The sequence below is a fragment of the Physeter macrocephalus genome, chromosome 3 (genome assembly GCF_002837175.3).
Source record: "Physeter macrocephalus isolate SW-GA chromosome 3, ASM283717v5, whole genome shotgun sequence".
Lineage (NCBI taxonomy): Eukaryota > Metazoa > Chordata > Mammalia > Artiodactyla > Physeteridae > Physeter > Physeter macrocephalus.
Window position 1 is genome coordinate 29,191,531 of NC_041216.1, and position 18,371 is coordinate 29,209,901.

Consider the following 18,371-nt stretch of genomic DNA (forward strand, 5'->3'; position numbering starts at 1 on the left):
CCGTGTACCGCAAAAAAAAAAAAAAAAAAAAAAAAAAAAAAAAAAAAAGCATTTGGAGAGGCTTAACAGTTATGCAAGAGATAAATATCTCCGCTGGCTCTTAAACTTTAATTGAATGTTTTAGTATTAACTGCTATTTATTTAAGGGACAATAAGAACCCCAGTAAATCTGAGCCATCTTCCTGGCTCTTCACCATTCCATCTTCATGTCCAGGCACTAACTGTCAGCGTCAGGGATACTTTGAATCCAAATGCTTTCCTCCCAGTGAGTGATAAACAGTCCGTCCGAGACACAGCGAAGGGATGTGGAAGCGTTTATCAAGGACTAACAAGGCTGCTCGCGGGGTCCTCCTGGCCCGTGTCTGCGGGACAAGAGGGCTGGAGGGAGCCGTTGCCCCGAGTCTGCAGGCGCGGTGGGTGTCTGAGCGCGGCCAAGCTCCCAGTGAGTCCCGTCGTCTCTTCTCACCTCCCCAAACCGCCCACCTGAGATCCACGTGAGCGGGTTGAACTCTTCCAACACAGAGGTGCCCCCTCCTGTAGATGGGGGTGGTCCTGAAATAGCTCCTTGGGCGGAGCCGGGAAGGGGGGTCCAGACACCTTCCGGAGAACATGGTCCCCGGGGCCATCTAGGGTGGCACGTGGGGAGAGCCTACCCCACTCCTTCTGTGTCCCATGCTGCTGGAGAGAGAAACAAGCTAATGGGACAGGAAGGTCTTCTGGAGCAAAGACGTGAATAAAAGCACTTTTTTCCCCCCAGTTTGATTTTCTTTTAAAGCCAGGGAGGTGGCTCCATATTCCGATGCGAATGAGGAGGTCCTCGGCCCAGGCTTTTGGAGGCTCGGGGGCTGGCCTCCCACCTGCTATGTCCCTGTCCTGCAGAGTCAGGCTGAGTGCCCCCAGCAGGGATGCCAAGGCAGCTGGAAAGCCCACCCTCATCTCCCACAACCCAAGCCTCTTCCCACGTGGGGTCGGGCCGGGGACGGAACGGGCAGAGGCATCCACGGGGGATGGCAGTGAAGGCTCTCTGGCCGGTGGTCAGATCATGGCCCCAGAGCCAGGTGACGTGGGGTCACGTGGCCCTACCACTTACGACCTGACTGACCTCAGGCAAGTCACCTCCCCTCGCCGGGCCTCAGTTTCCCCTGTAAGATGCACTGCTGAGAAGACCGAATGAGTCTCTAGACATCAAGAGTGCTCCAGTGAGCTGCCATGTGAATGTCCCATCAGGGAACTGTCCCCACCCCGCCCCAGGTTGGTGCTACCTGGAGTGGAAGGCATGTCCACCTCCAGGGCCGCAGGTCTGCAGCTCTCGGAGGAAGAGAGCAGAGGTCTTTGATGCGCACGGCTGGCATCTCCCAGGTCAACGCCTTATGCTTTTATGCATTTTTGAAATCCTGACAGAGATGCTGGTGCCCACCTGGCCGCCCTGCAGAGGCCTCATCAGGCAGGCAGGAACTCCGCAGCTAATAGGCAGGCTCCCCATCGCTGGCCTGGTCAGAACTCCAAAGGGAGCTCACCCGTGGCCTTAATGAGGAATCACATCCAGGCAGACAAAGGCACAAATTTCTGGCGGATGAGCCGTGCCAAGGGCATCTGGCCCTTGAATGCTGGGGACAGACCTCCTCTTACCTGCCTCACCTGCGCATCTCAGCAAAGGCCTTTGGGTGGGGAGGGTCACTTTCCCTTTTAATCTCATTATATTCCTTCATCCATCAGCTGAACATAGAGTTAAGTGGATCATTTTGGCTTTGGGACAGGAAGTGAGGGCTGGAGATTTGATTTGGAGCAAAGATGCAATTCACTAGGGCTGGGATTAGGAACTGATTGATTCACACCTGCTTCTCAAAGCAGCTGGGCCCCCGGACCCCAGCTAAGTGTTGCAAGCAGAGGCCTCTGAGGGTCCCATGTGCACCCCAAGAAGACACCACCTTCGCCCCAGGCCCTCCCCTGACTCTGACAATGGCATTTTCCGCTCAGTCCCCGTATCAGAAGATGAGCAAAAGTAAGGAAAAAAATTTTTTTAAATATCAATAAGCCTAGAAATTGGGTTCCCTACTCCTGGAAGGGATCTGACGTCACATTTAGAAGGAATATCTGGGGGGAAAAAGATGCTCTCTGTGGATGAGCAAGACGTCACCCTTTGAAAAACCGAGCATCAGAAGAGAAGAAGAAAAAAAAACAAAAACCCTGGTCGCCTCTATTGACTGTGCATCCAGAATGTGCAGTCATGGGGTGAGATGCTCTTCCCCTCAGCAGCTCGCGTGTTTGGGAGATTTGGCACAGAAGAAAGCAATTTAACGTTCGCATCAAAGTCAATATCATTGAAAGCAAACCAAATGTTCCTATCCAGCAGAGCGTGGAAAATTCATCCTGTTTTGGTACCGGTCCCTGGCTTCAAATTAGTAGATGTCTCACCTCTTCACTTTCTTTCTTTATCATTTTCTTTCTTATCTCTTATATTTATATTTCAAAATTGTATTTGACTTCCACTCTGTGTTCTCCCACCCTTCCCCGCCATGTTAAGATGTGATGGAGGCATGATGTCTGCCCACTTGGCTGGGGCCCTGATCTCTTCTCATTGTGGGAAATGAGAGGTGTACTTGTAGCTCGTTCCCAGAACTGGTGTTCCCTGCCCTACAGGCCATCCTAGGGGATAGAACGGCACTGATGGAAATGGCCAGGGTGCCAAGCAGGGGGTTCCTGAGTCTGTTACTCCCTTCCACCAGGACATGGGACATTTCTAAAGAGTGCAGCAGGGAGACCACAAGCCCAGCCCCCTCTGGTTTTGCATCCAGAATGGTGATGCCCTTGGAATTTCATCTGTCATGTCCAGAAGGGCTTCCAGTTATCCCAGAGGCGAGATGGGGGTGGGAAATGGGGAGGCCAAGGGAAAATCAATCAAGGCCCAATAAAAGAGGTACGTACCATAAAACAGACACATGGCGTCTGCCCTGCCCCCAGGAGGTAAAAAAGCCTTCGGCCAGTCAGCAGGAGATTTCAAACCATTTCTCAGACACAAAGGCCACAGGAATAAGATGCCGATCAGAGGAAGAGGGTCTGCAGCAAAAGCATAAAAAACGGGCTCACGAGGGCTGGTACATAACACCTGACAGGCAGGCCGGCTCAGACCTGTGGCAGAAAACTGGCTTCTCGAGTCGAAAAGAACCCCAGGAAGGTGATGCTCGGCCTGGACCCACTGGCCTCCCCTCCCTCTGCTGCCCAGGGCTCCCTTCCACCCTGGAAGGCCTCGGAGGACACGCAGCTTGAGGGATCCGCACATGGGAGGAATCTGGTGCTGAGACCCACGGTGGTACCATCTCCAGATTTCAGTTTTTGATTTCCAGGACAATGCAAAGCTCAGGGTCTCTGCCTCTGAGGGCGGAGATTCTACCTGCTTTACTGCACATTCTAGAGAGGGCAGGGCCTGATGCCTAAAATGCACACACACACACCCCGCCACCAGGTGTTTCATCCCCTTTGAGACCGAGCTACCATTTCCCAAGGCCAGTGAGAACCACAAGAGCATCATCTTCAGCCCCAGAGCAGGAACCTGTTCCATCCGGTGCTTCCACAGCAGCCAGCTATGCCCCCCCTGCACGTGGACAGGGCTCTCCTATGACATAGGGGCAGAGAGAGGGACAAAGGGAAACACCAAGACCCAGCCACTCCCTTCCCCTCCTTCCCCCAAAGCCTGAAGCACTGGTTGGCCAGGATTTACATCCAGACAGGCACACACGCATTCAGTGAAATGGTTTGAAAATCCTTTTTGCCAATTCTTTGTGAACTCGTCCTTCTGGAAGTCTGGAGTGCAACCCACGAGCTCCCCAAATGCTGTCGAGTAAAAGCAAAGTCATTTAGAAGGATGGTCCTGAGGTTTCTCCACCCTCCTCCTCTGGGGAGGGAGCATCTCAGAGAGACAACACGGCAGAGTCTGGTGTGGAGACACAAGGACAGGAGAAGCAGAAGGTGTTTAAGGAACACCCGCTCGCTCTCCAGGACAGGACAGAGTGACATTAACTACGGCACAAGAGCCGAAGGTCCCCCCGAGTCTCCTCGACCTGGGTTCTGGGAGAAGCCCCGTCGGGCACCTTGGGCAGTGTCCCCAGCCGCCAGTCCTGCCGCTGACCGTGGGCCCCTCAAGTCAGCCTGGTGTCCTGCTCATTTCTTCCTAAGATCTCTACGTTATTGGAGAATTCTTTTTCTTTTAATTTACAAAATGATGCATGAGTGTGTGCTCACTTAAAAAAAAATAGCTATTGATGTTTTAATCTAATTCCAGATAAACCTTCAGAAGCTGACTCAAGGGTTTCTTAAATATTCCCAGGGATGGTTTTAGAGGCATGTCTTCTTTGAGGGATTACATATGATTCATAAAAAAAAGAGTGTTTAATAACCAGGAGTCTGGTTGGTATTTGATATCTTTGCGAGATTTGCTGCTGACATTTTAGTGATGGGGGTTCAGAGATATTGACCGGGGAGGGACCGATCATGATTTGTTGACATTTGGGAGGCTTGAGACTGTGAGGCTGGCTTTGGATTCTGCAGCATAATGCCCGCTCAGCCTCCACCATGCCGGGATCCAGGGCCGGGTACGACAAGTCCGTCCACCAAGCGCAGGGGTCTGGAAGTGAACCCTGGCTGCTGGATGTCTTAGCACCTTTTTACGTCTACTGTGCCCCTCTTGTCTCATCTCAGCAAACTTAGCTGCCTGCGTTTGCTTGGACCGTCACAAAGAGATGGGAAGGCCGCCTGACACAGATAAACAGCCCCTGAATCCCCAGGAGGCCGGGTCTGGCCCAGGCCTGTGCTTACCGGTTCCCGTTAAACGTGGATTTGTACTCTCCGGCTGGGTGCAGCGTCTCGTCGGTGTACACGGGCACGGACGCCCGGACACACTCGTGTGAACACTGGAGGGTCTCGCTATAGGCCGTGAAGATGTCCAGGCTGCTGGGCACCCGGGCGGACGTGAAGTCCGTCAGGTTCTGGCAGCTCTCCTCCTGATGGTTTGCCTTCCGCTGGTGGCTGTTCCTACGAGGGTTCCCGCTCTGGGCGCAGCTGGAGGAGAGAGAAGTCAGGGTGGGGGTGGGGGGATGGGCAGACGCCGAGACCCACAAACATCTCCAGCGCTTACACTGTGGAACCTTTATCTCCAGGCATTAATTATACATCATTTAATATTAAATGGTAATTCCCAGCCTCTTCAGAAAGATCAACCACAATCAAGCCATCGGCTCTTTTTTTCAAAAAAACATAAAATAAAATTTGAATTTTAAATGCGGCCATTATTGCAGGGAGGATTAGAAGGTAAGGGGTTGACCTGTGTTATCGGAGAGCGGAGGCCTGGTTTGGCCAAAGAATGTCAGCTGGGCAGAGGCGCTGACTCAGTTTCCCCAGGAACACCTGGATGGGGTGGAAACTGTGATGGGTGCCCGTGGGGAAGGCCACGTGCACAGGTCGGGGTGGCCATCGTTCATTTGGAATGGACCATGCAATCACCTTTGGGGAGAGTTAAAACTGGGGAACCCTTATCCTCAGCCCCTTCTCTGCCCAGGCTCACAAGCTGGAAGTGAAACTGGATCATCGGGATCTACGGAGAGAACTGTGCTTTGTGCCCCCTGAGTACCCACCTTAATTCCCTGTTCTTCTGGACCACAGAGGCTTCCAGACGCTGTGTAGACCAGACACGGGGGGCCCACCCTTGTTGGCCAAGGGATTTGATGGAGAAGGTATGCAGGGACCCCTCCCAACCCCCGGAGGGGCAAGTTCACAAGGATGGAAGGAAGCGCTATCCCCACAGAGGAGGGAAGAGAGGAGGAGACGGGGGGGCGCCCCATCAGGACACCAGTTCTCCTCCTTTCCCCCCCTTCACGCTCAGAGCCTTCGCGAAGCGAGGGGTCTCTGCAAGGGGGCGGGAGTGTGAGCCCGTCTCCCCATAAATTGTGTTAACTCCCTGCCTTGTCTTCCCAATGAGAGAAATTCTGATTGCTGGTGGGGAAGATCCACCCATAAAAGAAGGTCAGAAGATGGATGTGAAAGCCAGGGGACACCCCCAAGGTCATGGAACCACTCATCCACCGCCCTGAGTCATCCTTCCCAAAGGAGTCTTGGAGGGTTTGCTGTAAACCCAAAAGTGTGGGCAAACCAAGAGGAAGCTTGCCTGCCTATTACAAAGTCACAAAGTCTGAGGTCTCCTTTGGGGGAGGGGCTTTCCCTCACCAAGATGGCCAGTGTGGGACTGGACCCGCTCAACATCCGTGTGGTCCAGGGCCCCGGAGCCCCTTCTCTGGACAGCCAGCCCTGCCCGAGGTGCCCTGCTGGGAGCTCACAGTTATCCTTGTCATCTGCCCCAGCATCTGGAGCGTCAAGGCCTCGCTGGTCTGTTCTGGGGTGATATGCCACTCCCCTCCCCATCCTCTCTAATCCTGGAGACGGGCTTTCTCTTGCATTTCCACGCATTTCTGTTACCTGGAGGCTCCAGGGCAGCTCCCTCCCATCAGCCTGTCTGACTTCCTACCACTGGTCAGCAGGGGGATGGTTTGGGTGTATGACTCTACGAGGGCTGTTTCGATGTTAACAGGAGCCTCGTTTGCTGGAGGAGTGACTGCAGGCAGACAGGGGCCTGGGAGGCGTGCGAGCAGCAGGGTTAGCCAGAGCTCCCTGATTTTCCCAGGGGTGTAGCAGGTGTGTACACCAGCCAAGGCCAACCTCAAAGTAGGCCAATTTCCAGGAGGAAATAGGCAAAGACAGGCCGCCTGGAGCAAAGCAGTAACCTAGTTCAGCAGACACAGAACGGCTCTCAGAAGAAGGCAGGAGAAAGAGACCAGGACAGCCCAGGACAGGGAGGGGCAGGCAGGGACCCCACCCAGGCTGCTGGTGGGAAATAAGGAAAAATGCGCTGGGAGGGTGACATTCAAAGGGGCACTGGAAAATCCAAGGGATGGGCTTTGGGAACAGGGCACCTGCCGCCTGAGGAACTAAGTCAAGGAGGCCGGGCTCGTGACCTGCAGAGAAAGCCTCCAGAAGGGCAGTGTCAGGGAACGACACCCTCACCAGCCAGGCAAGCTGCCGGGGGCAAAGGTGAGCGGGTTTAGCAGATCGGGAGCTGCATGCTGTTCTCCATCCCAAACAGAGAAACAATTCCCTGGGCTGTGAGCCGAGATCGCGTTTGAAAAGTAAGGACTTTCCTGTGCGTGCTTCCCCGGGGAACCCTACTGATCCCCGTTTCCAGGCCAGAAGGGCCGAGGATCCTTACCAGTTTTTTAAGACAAGAGTTGTAATCAGAGCAGCTATGACCATGATGAGGGAGACGGTGATGGTGATGATCTGATGGACCGCCAAACCTGGAAACAGAGAAAGGGGGAGGGGTGCAATGAAACCAGGGGCGTGAGATGAAGGGGCCCAGGAGGGGGGGTGTGGCGACCTGTCCCATCAACCCGGCTCTGAATCCCGGGTCCATCAAGTGCACACACCCTGGCAGGGCGCCCACGCTGACAGGGCCTGCCAGATGCTGTGGGTACCGGGGCTGCTGTCACCTGAAGCCCGGGAAGGGAGGCCCCAGCCTGGCCTCTCTCAGTCCCTGAGCTATGACCCGGCCCCTGGCAGCTGTGTCCTTTCTTGCATCTGCCGCGCCCTTCACCTGGCACAGGTAAGCACTGTCACCCCTCCTTTCTCTCCTCCCAACCTGGGTAAGTCCTGCTCCTCAAGCCTGGGCACCAGGGCAGCTGGCCTGCAAGTGGGAGCAGGGTTTGGCCAGACCCAGGAGGATCCAGCGTGGCCCAGGATCTACTGGGAATGTGGGGGAAGAAGGACATGTCTGTTGACACCCTTATAGACTCAGGCACTTGGATCACTGGGGAGCATCTTCCCCTTTCCAGAATACTTTCCAAGAAGTTCACCTGCCAGATGAGCTTCCAGGCAATAAAAGATCCAGGCCCAGCAGCAGATGCTTCCCTAAGTCCCAGAAGAGGATCTGCAGTCTGGCCCCGCGGCTCCGTCTCCACTTGTGTGTGTATACGTGGTGGGGGGAGGGTTCAGGGGAAATGGCAGGACAGGGACAGCAGGACTGGACACTCCAGAAGCAGCCAGAGCCCTGACCGAGAGCTGTCTGCAAACCCTACACGAGGACCAGGATGGCAGAGGACAGGAATTCTCTCCTCTGTCCCCCTCCTCCTGCATCATCCTTCATCAACCACAGATGCAGAGGGAGAGAGAAAAGACAGGCCGGTAACACCTCTGGTCCCCTCCCTGGCTAGGTTCCTGACAATTCATCTGTTACATCCTTTCTGGGATGTGGACACTAGGGCTGACTCTGATGGTCAGTGAGGGACACTTGAAAGGTCCAGGGCTCTGGCCCCACCCGCCTCCCGTCAGCAAGAACCACACCTAAGGATCTGGGTGCTAAAGGCTGTGAGGGGCTCTGCAGAGACCCCTGCAAGTGGCAGCACCCTGCCCCCTGGGAGTGCTGACTCTCCATGTTCTTTCACCTCCGCCATTTGAGCGTCTGTCTCTCTCCACTCCTGACATCCATGTGCAGAGGCCTACCTATCACACTTGAGAACCCGGCGTGTCCTGGGGTGAGAACACCGCATGTGCATGGTCCAGGGGGGAGGGTTTCAGAGTGTAAGACTTTTCTGGCGGCCTCTCAAGGACACAGTCTCACAAACAGGTGTTACCTCTCTACCGAATATGATCCTCATGGGGGGAGTTGTTAATACATGATTCAAAGTTGGCATGACCAGAAAACAAGCTTTCTCTTCCTGGCGGCCTCTCTTCCAGGCTATTTCTGTTTGTCCCAAGGAATTTCCTTCCTGAGTCCACAGGATAGGCACCACTCGGAAAACTGGAGAAAATCCATGAATGCCATGGGCCTCCCTTCATTCATTCTTTTATCCACTGATTCAAGAATAATTTACTGAGCACCTATTGCATGCCAGTCAGTGACAGTTTTGACTAACTCAGCCATGGTGTCCACCCTCAGGAACAGATTCTCTGGTGCTCATTTCTTAAAGTGGCAAAGTTCACTGTTGATTCTGGCCAATGGCTTGCCATGCACCTGTGCCCAATATGTGGTGATTATGATGGTCGCGATGTTGATGATGGTGGTGATGATTATTATGATGATAATGAAAGCGGTGATGATGGTGATGATGATAATGTTGATGGTGCTGTTGCTGATGGTGATATTGATGATGGAGTTGGTGATAGTGTGATGTTGAGAAAGTGGTGATGATGGTGATGGTGGTGATGATGGTGATGGTGATGATGGTTGATGGTGATGATGGTTGATGTTGATGATGGTTGATGGTGGTGATGGTTGATGGTGGTGATGATGGTTGATGGTGATGATGGTTGATGGTGATGATGCTACTGATAGTGATTATAATGATGAAAGTGGTGATGCTGCTGCTGCTGCTGATGGTGATGGTGGTGATGATGGTGGTAGTGATGATGGTGGTGATACTGATGGTGATAATGAAGGTGATTGTGATCATAATGATGTTGGTAGTGATGATGGTGATCACAAGGACACTCAACAAGTATTAGCAATTGTCAGGTGTGTATTATCCCACTTATTCCTGGCAACAACCCTCAGAGGCAGATACAATCATCATAAATTATGGAAGTGAAAATCATCTGGGCAAGTTTGTGTAAATTCCTTGGGTCATATAGAATGTGCTGGTTCCAAAGCCCATACTAAGAGCAGTAGTATTGTATGATTTTAAGCTCAGACTTTGTTCATCTCAGTTTTGGCTTTGATCTGGGGTCCTTGCATCTTCCAAGACAGAGGCTGGCCCTTCTACCCTCTATATTCTTGAGGAGAATAATCTTCTAAATTATGGAGGCTGGTGCTTGAGCCTAACCACCCCTTCCATGGATAGATCTCTTAAGGAGTGCTCCAGGCTCATTCCAAAAGCCTCTCGGCCATCCAGGTCACACCCCCAAACTCCATGGCAAGAACTAAACCATTGTTTCTTGGGCTAAACATGCCATCTTCTAGGTCAGGACAATTCAACATCTATGGAGTGTAAACGAGCACACTGAATGGGAATGAGCCGACACGAGTAGTAGGGATTTGTCCAACTTCAGGCCAAGCCCAGCTAGAGGCACTGAGAGTTCCCTTGGAAGAGCAGGACACTCTGTGGTCCATGCCCTAATGTCTTCAGGGCCAGAGAAGGCCCAGGCCACCACCGGATTTTTGACCTCACATCTTGTTACCCAGGGAATTCTTCTGTTGAGTATTTGCAGTGACCAAAGTCCTTGGAAGGGAAGTGTTCCATGAACAGCTGTATCTTAGATGTTTAATTCTCTCCCACTCCCTCTGTGGGTGAGGATGGGAAAGCATTGATTCTCTCCTTCTGGTGGGTGAAAGAAACTGAGGCCCAGAGGGGAAGACAGTTGGCTCAAGGGACCCCCTCACTGACGACTGCAAGAATAGAAGACTAGCCCTTTGCCTGAGGTTCTCATGAATCTTTGAGGCCCTTAAGAAAGAGCCAAATCTTCACCATCTTTATATTCACCCCTACACCACTACTCCCAACACACACATAATGCCTGACACGGTACCTTACAACAGTAGCTGTGTGGCATATTATTAAATTGATACCTGAAAAGTAGAGAATAAAAAACTAGGGGAGCAGGGAGAAAGGTAATGACATAATTCCAATATCTGCCTTGTTCTGGAGGTCCTTCTCCTGCCTTCTGTGTGAAATTTCTCCATAGGACTTGCCAAGTTAAAATTTGGGAAAAAAATGATATGTAGGTTAATAACCAGCTAGGATCATCTGGGAGGAAATGCAACAATAATATAACAGCTATGCTCTCTGGAAAGACTTCTCTATGCCTGTCTTCACACCTGTGATCAATTTAATCCACTGCCCATCCTGCAGAGCCAGGACACAAGGCAATTCTCTACACTGGAGTTCCAGGGAAAAATCAAACATCGAACTCCAGATGAACAAATCTGTAACCACATTCTTGGTAATAAAACTGGTTAGAGGCAAACTCCTTACTGCTCCTCACGTACTTTTCTTGCAAAGCAAAAAAACAGCCTTGTGCTTCTACGCCTGGCCCATGAATTTTGATGGGTCACTGGGCCCCAGGTATAAGGAATCGATGGCTACAAGAAGACCCCACAGACCCCACAGTCATGATGGTTGAACAACGACCGGGTAAGAATGATATTTGTAGGAAGCAGATTGGAAGACGGAAACCCCGTAAGGATGCCTCATCTTTTCCTCTCTTTGGGAGGTCACTCCTAAGAAGATAATAGAACCACTCATGAGAAGCTGGGTAGTGTTTCAAGTATCTGTCCTATCCTTCAGGCCTCCCCAAATGCCAGGAGTTGTTTCCCCATCTTTGTAAGTCCCTTAAGTTTGTGTGGATCCTGGGTAGGCAAACCTTGACATGAAGAGCCAGATAGTAAATATTTTAGGCTTGGCGGGTAGTATGGTTTCTGTTGCAACTTCTCAACCCTGCATAAGAGAAGCCGTGGGTCATAGGCACACCAATAGGCATAGCTGTGTGCCAATAACACTTTATTCACAAAAACAAACAATGGCCAGATTTGGCTCATGGGCTATAGTTTGCAGACCCTGATTTAGGTGACTAGCTGAAGGTGGTGTGGCTCTTCAATTAAATAGAAGTATAGAATCTATTTTGAATGGCTGGTTAAAGCCGGGACTCAAACTCCCAACTTTTGGTTCTGTAGAACCTTCCTGCTCTACAATCAAAGGTCTACAGTCTTCTGAGACCTTCACTGGCCACTGTCAAGGTAATTTCAAAGACAGCCAAGCCTCTGTCTTATCAAGTGGGTCCATAACAACCAGCAGTGGGCAGTTTCACCCTACGGGATATGTCCATGTGAAGCCAGCTTGAGAATAGATCACTCTGTGTGATACTCAATAACAGGATTCTTGACTTTTTAGAGAGTGAAGATCAGTGAGAATCTTACCAATTGAGCCCCTCCAATGGGGCTGATTCACTTTGCTGTACAGCAGAAACTAACACAACATTGTAAATTAACTATGCTCCAATAAAAATTCATTTAAAAAATGTTCAGATCATAGAATCCTTGCATTGAGAGAGACCTTACCCCACTGATCTACGGACAGGGCTTTCCCTGCCACAGATGGGACTGTTCTTAAGAGGACATCCTCCAAACTTCTCTTCTTCTTGAATAATTTCTCTCAACACTCACACCTTCAATACTCACACCAGTTGTTCCCTCTGGTCAGGTCTTTGGTGCTCATTAAATAACGCAGACAGGAACATCTGTGCCATAAACTTTACTGATCCTGGGCAGGGCCATTCTCGAACAGCCTCTGTGCCAGCTTTTGGGTGGGATGTGATTGGGTTGACAAGGTGGTTACTTTAAGGGAACGTGCACTCTAGACCCCTAAGAAAGGGGGAAAAACAACCCACTTTCTCCTCTCCACCTTCCAAGGTCAATATTGAATTAATCTTCAAACTCTTTGCCATTCAGACATGGTTCCAGAACACAGAGCAAGCTGTGTGGGGAGTCTTGCTTCCCTTTCCTGACAGGTGTGATTGTTCCTGCTAATTTAGGGGTTCTTTCTGCTCCTGGTAATTGCCACTGTATACTAATGTGCTAGGAATCAGCTGCCATGCAGATAATGAAATATTATACCCAGAATAATGGATGACGACAGATGGATTACCAAGCGCTGCATCAATCAATAGGGCTTTTATGGTTATATTTGTGGTGGTTTGTAATAAGATCAGGCCCCGAAGATTGATGGGGAAATTGGTAATCCATCTCTGGGTCTGGATGAGTTTCTTACTAAATGGAACCGAATTAACTGTCCATGTGAGGAACCAGCCCCTGCAGGACCTTCCCTCCAGTCCTGGAGGGGTGGCGTGGGCTCATCTGGTGGTAGGTACCCTTGGATGGAGGGAGGAACAAGGGCCTGGAGTTGAGGCAAAGAGATGGCATTTCTGGGTTTATAGTGGCTCATTTACAAAGCAGGGCTCTCGTGCGCCTGCATTATGGAAACAAAGACCCATTGACAAATGCATCCAAGAATGTCTGTCTCCAGGAGTTGGACAGGTGACAGTGAGTGCCCGCAATGCCAATTCCACCGCAAAGAGACTAATCCTTTTCCACAAACACTGCAAAATGTTGACTGCACAGGACGTCTTTGACAAATGGTCTCTGGGAACATGGTGAAGATCTCAGCGTCCATGGAGGGACAGGCGAGAGGCCGGTCCCATCTTCTTGAGGAAGAGGTACCCCAAGGATGAGGGGCTCTTTCTGAGGCAGTCGGCCATCTGGGGGGTGGGGGGGCAGGCTGTTGAGGGAAAATGCACCTTCTAAAACCAGAGCATTCACAGAAAAACAAGGGCACCTGCTTGGTGGTGGGGTCACAAAGACACCATTTTCTGAGTGAGCCTGAAGAGCCTTCCACGGGGTGAGTGATGGACACGCTTGAAGCCAAGACTCTGCTGAGATGATGTGTCCACCCACTGGAAGTCCCTCCAGCCTAGGGCAGGACGTCAGTGGAGAGAACACAGGCTCACCCAGGAAACAGCTGTGCTGACACCTCAAGGAATCACCCCATAAGGACCTCAGAGCCAGGCTGCCACCATGGTCCTCGGCCAGAGATGTCTGAACATGTCAGAAGGCGCAGGGGATGGGGGTGGTCCCACTGGCATCTAGTGGGTAGAGATCAAAGATGCTGGCAGACATCCTACAATGCACAGGACGGCCCCATAAGAAAGATCTGGACCCAAACATCAAAGGTGCTGAGGCTGTCTGCTAACAGGAGAAATGCGTGAACAACAAGAAACGGGCGTCCACTCCTGAAACCCACGTCGCACCATCTGAACTGACTTCCCCAGACACCATCATGGAGGTAGCATGAGGTTGGTGGGTCAGACACATCCTGAGATGACACCCTCTGTGGCTGCAACGTGAGAAATATGGTCCTTTCCCTGTTATGCCCCCTCTTCTCCCTCCAGCCCCATCCTCACTAATAGCAGAGATGGGGCTGAGGGCAGGGGTGCAGGACTGACTCACGGGCCGCAGAGCCAATGCACGCAGTGAAGTGACTCTAGTTGGCAGTGATGCCACCCGTGGTTCTCAGTGAATTAGTTCACATGTAGCTCAGCACCACTGCGTGAAGTGGGCACAAAAATGCTCCCCGTTTCCACAGGGAGGTTGCCCAGTGCAGCCTGGGAGGTCTCCAAGGCCACTCTCAGGTTCAATAATTCCCTAGAAGGACCCACATCATGGAACAAAGCTGTTATACTCCAGGTACGGTTGATTATAGTTAAAGGCTACAGATTAAAGTCAGCAACGGGAAGAGTCCAGGAGAGACCAGGAGCTTCCAGTCATCCTGCCAGTGGAGGCATGGACAGCACTGATTCCTTCCAGTGACCATGGTGACAACATGCCGTGGGTATGGCTGGCCAGTGAACCTCCCCTGAGCCTGGCTGTCCAGATTCTTGGTTGGTGCTTGGTCATGTCCACATGGCTGACTTCCCACGTGGCTGGCCTTGGTTTCCAGCCCGTCCAGAGGTCGAGCTGACACAGTATCCCAAGGTCCCCACCGTAAATCCCCTTATTAGCATAGACTATGTGCCCTGTCCAAGGTCCCAGGTAAACAAAGACCCTCTTATCAGGCAGGACATTCCAAGGGCTGAGGGGTGACCTCCCAGGAGGTGGGGGTCAAGAAATTTCCTTTGAGGGCTTCCCTGGTGGCACAGTGGTTAAGAATCTGCCTGCTAATGCAGGGGATGTGGGTTCGAGCCCTGCTCTGGGAAGATCCCACATACCGTGGAGCAACTAAGCCTGTGCACCACAACTACTGAGCCTGCGCCCTAGAGCCCACGAGCCACAACTACTGAGCCCACATGCTGCATCTACTGAAGCCTGTGTGCTCTAGAGCCTGTGCTCGGCAACAAGAGAAGCCACCGCAAGGGGGAAGATCCCACATACCGTGGAGCAACTAAGCCTGTGCACCACAACTACTGAGCCTGCGCCCTAGAGCCCACGAGCCACAACTACTGAGCCCACATGCTGCATCTACTGAAGCCTGTGTGCTCTAGAGCCTGTGCTCGGCAACAAGAGAAGCCACCGCAAGGAGAATCCCGCACACCGCAACGAAGAGCAGCCTCCCCCTCCCGCCGCAACTAGAGAAAGCCTGTGCACAGCAACAAAGACCCAACACAGCCAAAAATAATAAATTAAAATAAATAAATTAAAAAAAAAAAGAAATTTCCTTTGAGCAAGCTTAACCCTTTATGCACACACAGCCGAGACTCAGCAAAAACGGGACTCGAACCCAAGCAGGCTTTCTTCGGGCCTGCGCTTTAGCTGCTCCCCTGCATAGCCCATTGCAGAACCTCTGTCCTTTCTCTGCATGCATTGGCCAGTGGCTGTGGAACCATGGTCCTGGGATGATGACAGGCACTCTGCTGTCTACAGCCTCCAAAAGGGACTTGAAGTTGGATAACGTCCCCCGACATTAGGCTCAACCAACGCTGTCCCATCCCTGGGTTGGCCACATCTGGGGGCAAGTTCCTCAGTTGAGAACTTCCTTCACTTTTGGAGACTTGAACTTGAGAACCCAGTGCTGCAGATGAGGAGACGGAGGGAGACTGGGGCCTAACACGGTCACACGGCAGCCAGATCCAGACCCCAGCGGATGCATCCAGCTACCTTCACTCTTCTCAGCCAAATCTCAGCTCTGTTCCTTCTCAACCCGAAGGGCAAGCTCTGCCCATTCAGACCTGGGATCTTAGGGAGGGTGGGGTGAGGGGCACAGAGAGCTTGGGAGACCCCACTCACGGGCAGCAGGGTTTGCTCCACGTTATGGGGCTGAATTGTGTCCCCCCACTCCAAAGGCAGATGTTGAAGCCCTGATCCCCACTGCCCTAGAACACGACCTTGTTTGGAAATGGGGTGGTTGCAGCTGTAATTCATTAAGATGCAGTCATGCTGGAGGAGGGTGGCCCCTAATCCAATATGACTGGCGTCCTTGTCAACAGGGGAAATTTGGACACAGACGCACGCAGGGAGAAGACCGGAGTGATGCTGCCACAAGCCAAGGATCTACTGGAAGCCAGGAGAGAGCCCAGGACGGATGCTTCCCCAGCTCCTTCAGAGGGAGCACGGCCCTGCCAACACTGGCCTCAACTTCTGGCCTCCAGAACAGTGAGAGGATAAACTCTGTTGTTTAAACACCCCGAGACTGTGAGACAGTATCATGGAGGCCCCAGGAAGCTACTACACGTTCTGAGCTTTGTGACACTCAGGCATGCCAGAGGGTCAGTTAGGGTCGGGAGGCCCAGAGCCTCCCCGCTGCATTTGTAAAACCACGATCCACCTCACAGCTGACTTCAGAGCCACAGTCTCTTTTTCTCTTTTTTTGCCTCCCTCACCCTACACCCTTCAGCCAGTCCCCCGACTGGGCCATCACACGGGGAGGTGGCCGTGCACTCAGAGGCACGGTCTTAACCGCACACTTCACGAGTCCCAAGACAGCCGACACCGGGACACGTGACTCGGTCTCTCTGTAGTGGATTGAACGGTGTCCCCCCAGAATCCACGTCCGCCCAGAACCTCAGAATAAGACCTTATTTGGAAATCGGGTCTTTACAGATTTAACGAATTACTTAAGGATCTGGAGGTGATGTTATCCTAGATCCAGGGCGGGCCCTCAAGGCAATGCCTGGTTATCCCTTATAAGGCACACAGGAGAAGAGGACACAGAGAGAACAGGGAAGAAATCCACGTGAAGATGGAAGCAGAGGTCAGAGAGATGCGGCCATAAGAGGAGGAACTGCAGGCGCCAGGAGCTGGAGCAGACAGGGAGGTATCCTCCCTGGATCCTCCGGAGGGAGCGCGGCCCTGAAGACACCTTGACATTGGCTCCTGGTCTCCAGACCTTTGACAACACATCTGTGTAACTTTACACCCCCAGCCTGTGCCCCAGGACACAGACACACTCGCTTTGCCTCAGTTTCCTCATTTGCAAAAAGATCCTGGGGAAGGTTTATTCGGGGGATACAGGCAGTCATTAGCTGCTCTCTCCTTAAGGGCAGGCATCTTCCTTGTGCAACTGTGAGGCTGGTCCTGGACGGCCCTGCTTCTTCTCTCCCCCATGGAAACGAATTCCCGCTGGAGATGGTGTTAAATGCAGACCCTGACTCAGCCGGCCTCCCGCCCAAGGGGCTGAGATCCTGCGTCTCACCTGCTCCTGGGGCCACTGATGCCACGTTCAGCATAGCAAGGCCTTGGAGCAGAGGTCAGAAAACTGGGCCACGTCCCGCCCACTGCCTGACATTGTAAATAAAGTTTTATTGGCACAAGGCCACGTCCATTCATTTACATGTTGCCTAAGGCTGCCTTTGTGCTACAAAGGCAGAGTTGAGTGGTATGGCCCAAAAGCCTAAATTATTTTCTGTGTAGCCCTTTATGGGAAAGTTTGGGACCCCTGCCCTAGGCGACAGCACCAGAGTGCATGTGGCATGACTGGAGGGGTGGGTGGGCAGCTAGGGAGAGTGGGGGTGACCTCTGTGACCCTGCCCACCCTTTTATCATGTGCCTCTCCTACTGCATGACCCCATGGGTCAGAGGGTAGAGCCATAGGGTCGCACCTTTCAGAAAGTGGCAAAGGCTCGGGAGGGTTTCTGAACTGGAATTAATGGCTATGCACGTGGGTCACCCATGGAAGCCAGGCCCCATCCATCTGGCTGCTCGCTTGGACTCTGATTCAGTGGGCAGCAGCAACCAGGATGCTGAAGGGGGCCCAAGAAATGTGCCCCCAGCCTGGGGCCCTGGCCACCCCGGACATAAGGGTCAGATCCGCTCATTAAGGGCAGTATTGTTTCCGGCAAAAAGGCAAGATCCTTTTTGACCCACCTCCTAGAGAAATGGAAATAAAAACAAAAATAAACAAATGGGACCTAATGAAACTTAAAAGCTTTTGCACAGCAAAGGATACCATAAACAAGACCAAAAGACAACCCGCAGAATGGGACAAAATATTTGCAAATGAATCAACGGACAAAGGATTAATCTCCCAAATATATAAACAGCTCATGCAGCTCAATATTAAAGAAACAAACAACCCAATCCAAAAATGGGCAGAAGAACTAAATAGACATTTCTCCAAAGAAGATATACAGATCGCCAACAAACACATGAAAGAATGCTCAACATCATTAATCATTAGAGAAATGCAAATCAAAACGACAATGAGATATCATCTCACACCGGTCAGATTGGCCATCATCAAAAACTCTAGAAACAATAAATGCTGGAGAGGGTGTGGAGAAAAGGGAACCCTCTTGCACTGCTGGTGGGAATAATGTAAATTGATACAGCCACTATGGAGAACAGTATGGAG

At 51.9% G+C, this 18,371-nt stretch overlaps 1 protein-coding gene across 1 annotated transcript in view; it reads right to left on the bottom strand.

The window, feature by feature from the left end:
* AJAP1 (adherens junctions associated protein 1) overlaps positions 1-18,371 on the bottom strand; it is a 63,513-nt gene that overhangs the window by 5,074 nt on the left and 40,068 nt on the right. The window contains exons 2-4 of the mRNA XM_024125628.1: positions 7,253-7,340; positions 4,813-5,055; positions 2,926-3,057 (exon numbers count right to left, since the gene is read on the bottom strand). Coding sequence (XP_023981396.1) covers positions 2,985-3,057; positions 4,813-5,055; positions 7,253-7,340 — 404 coding nt within the window. The 3' untranslated portion in view covers positions 2,926-2,984. The remainder of the gene's footprint in view (positions 1-2,925; positions 3,058-4,812; positions 5,056-7,252; positions 7,341-18,371) is intronic.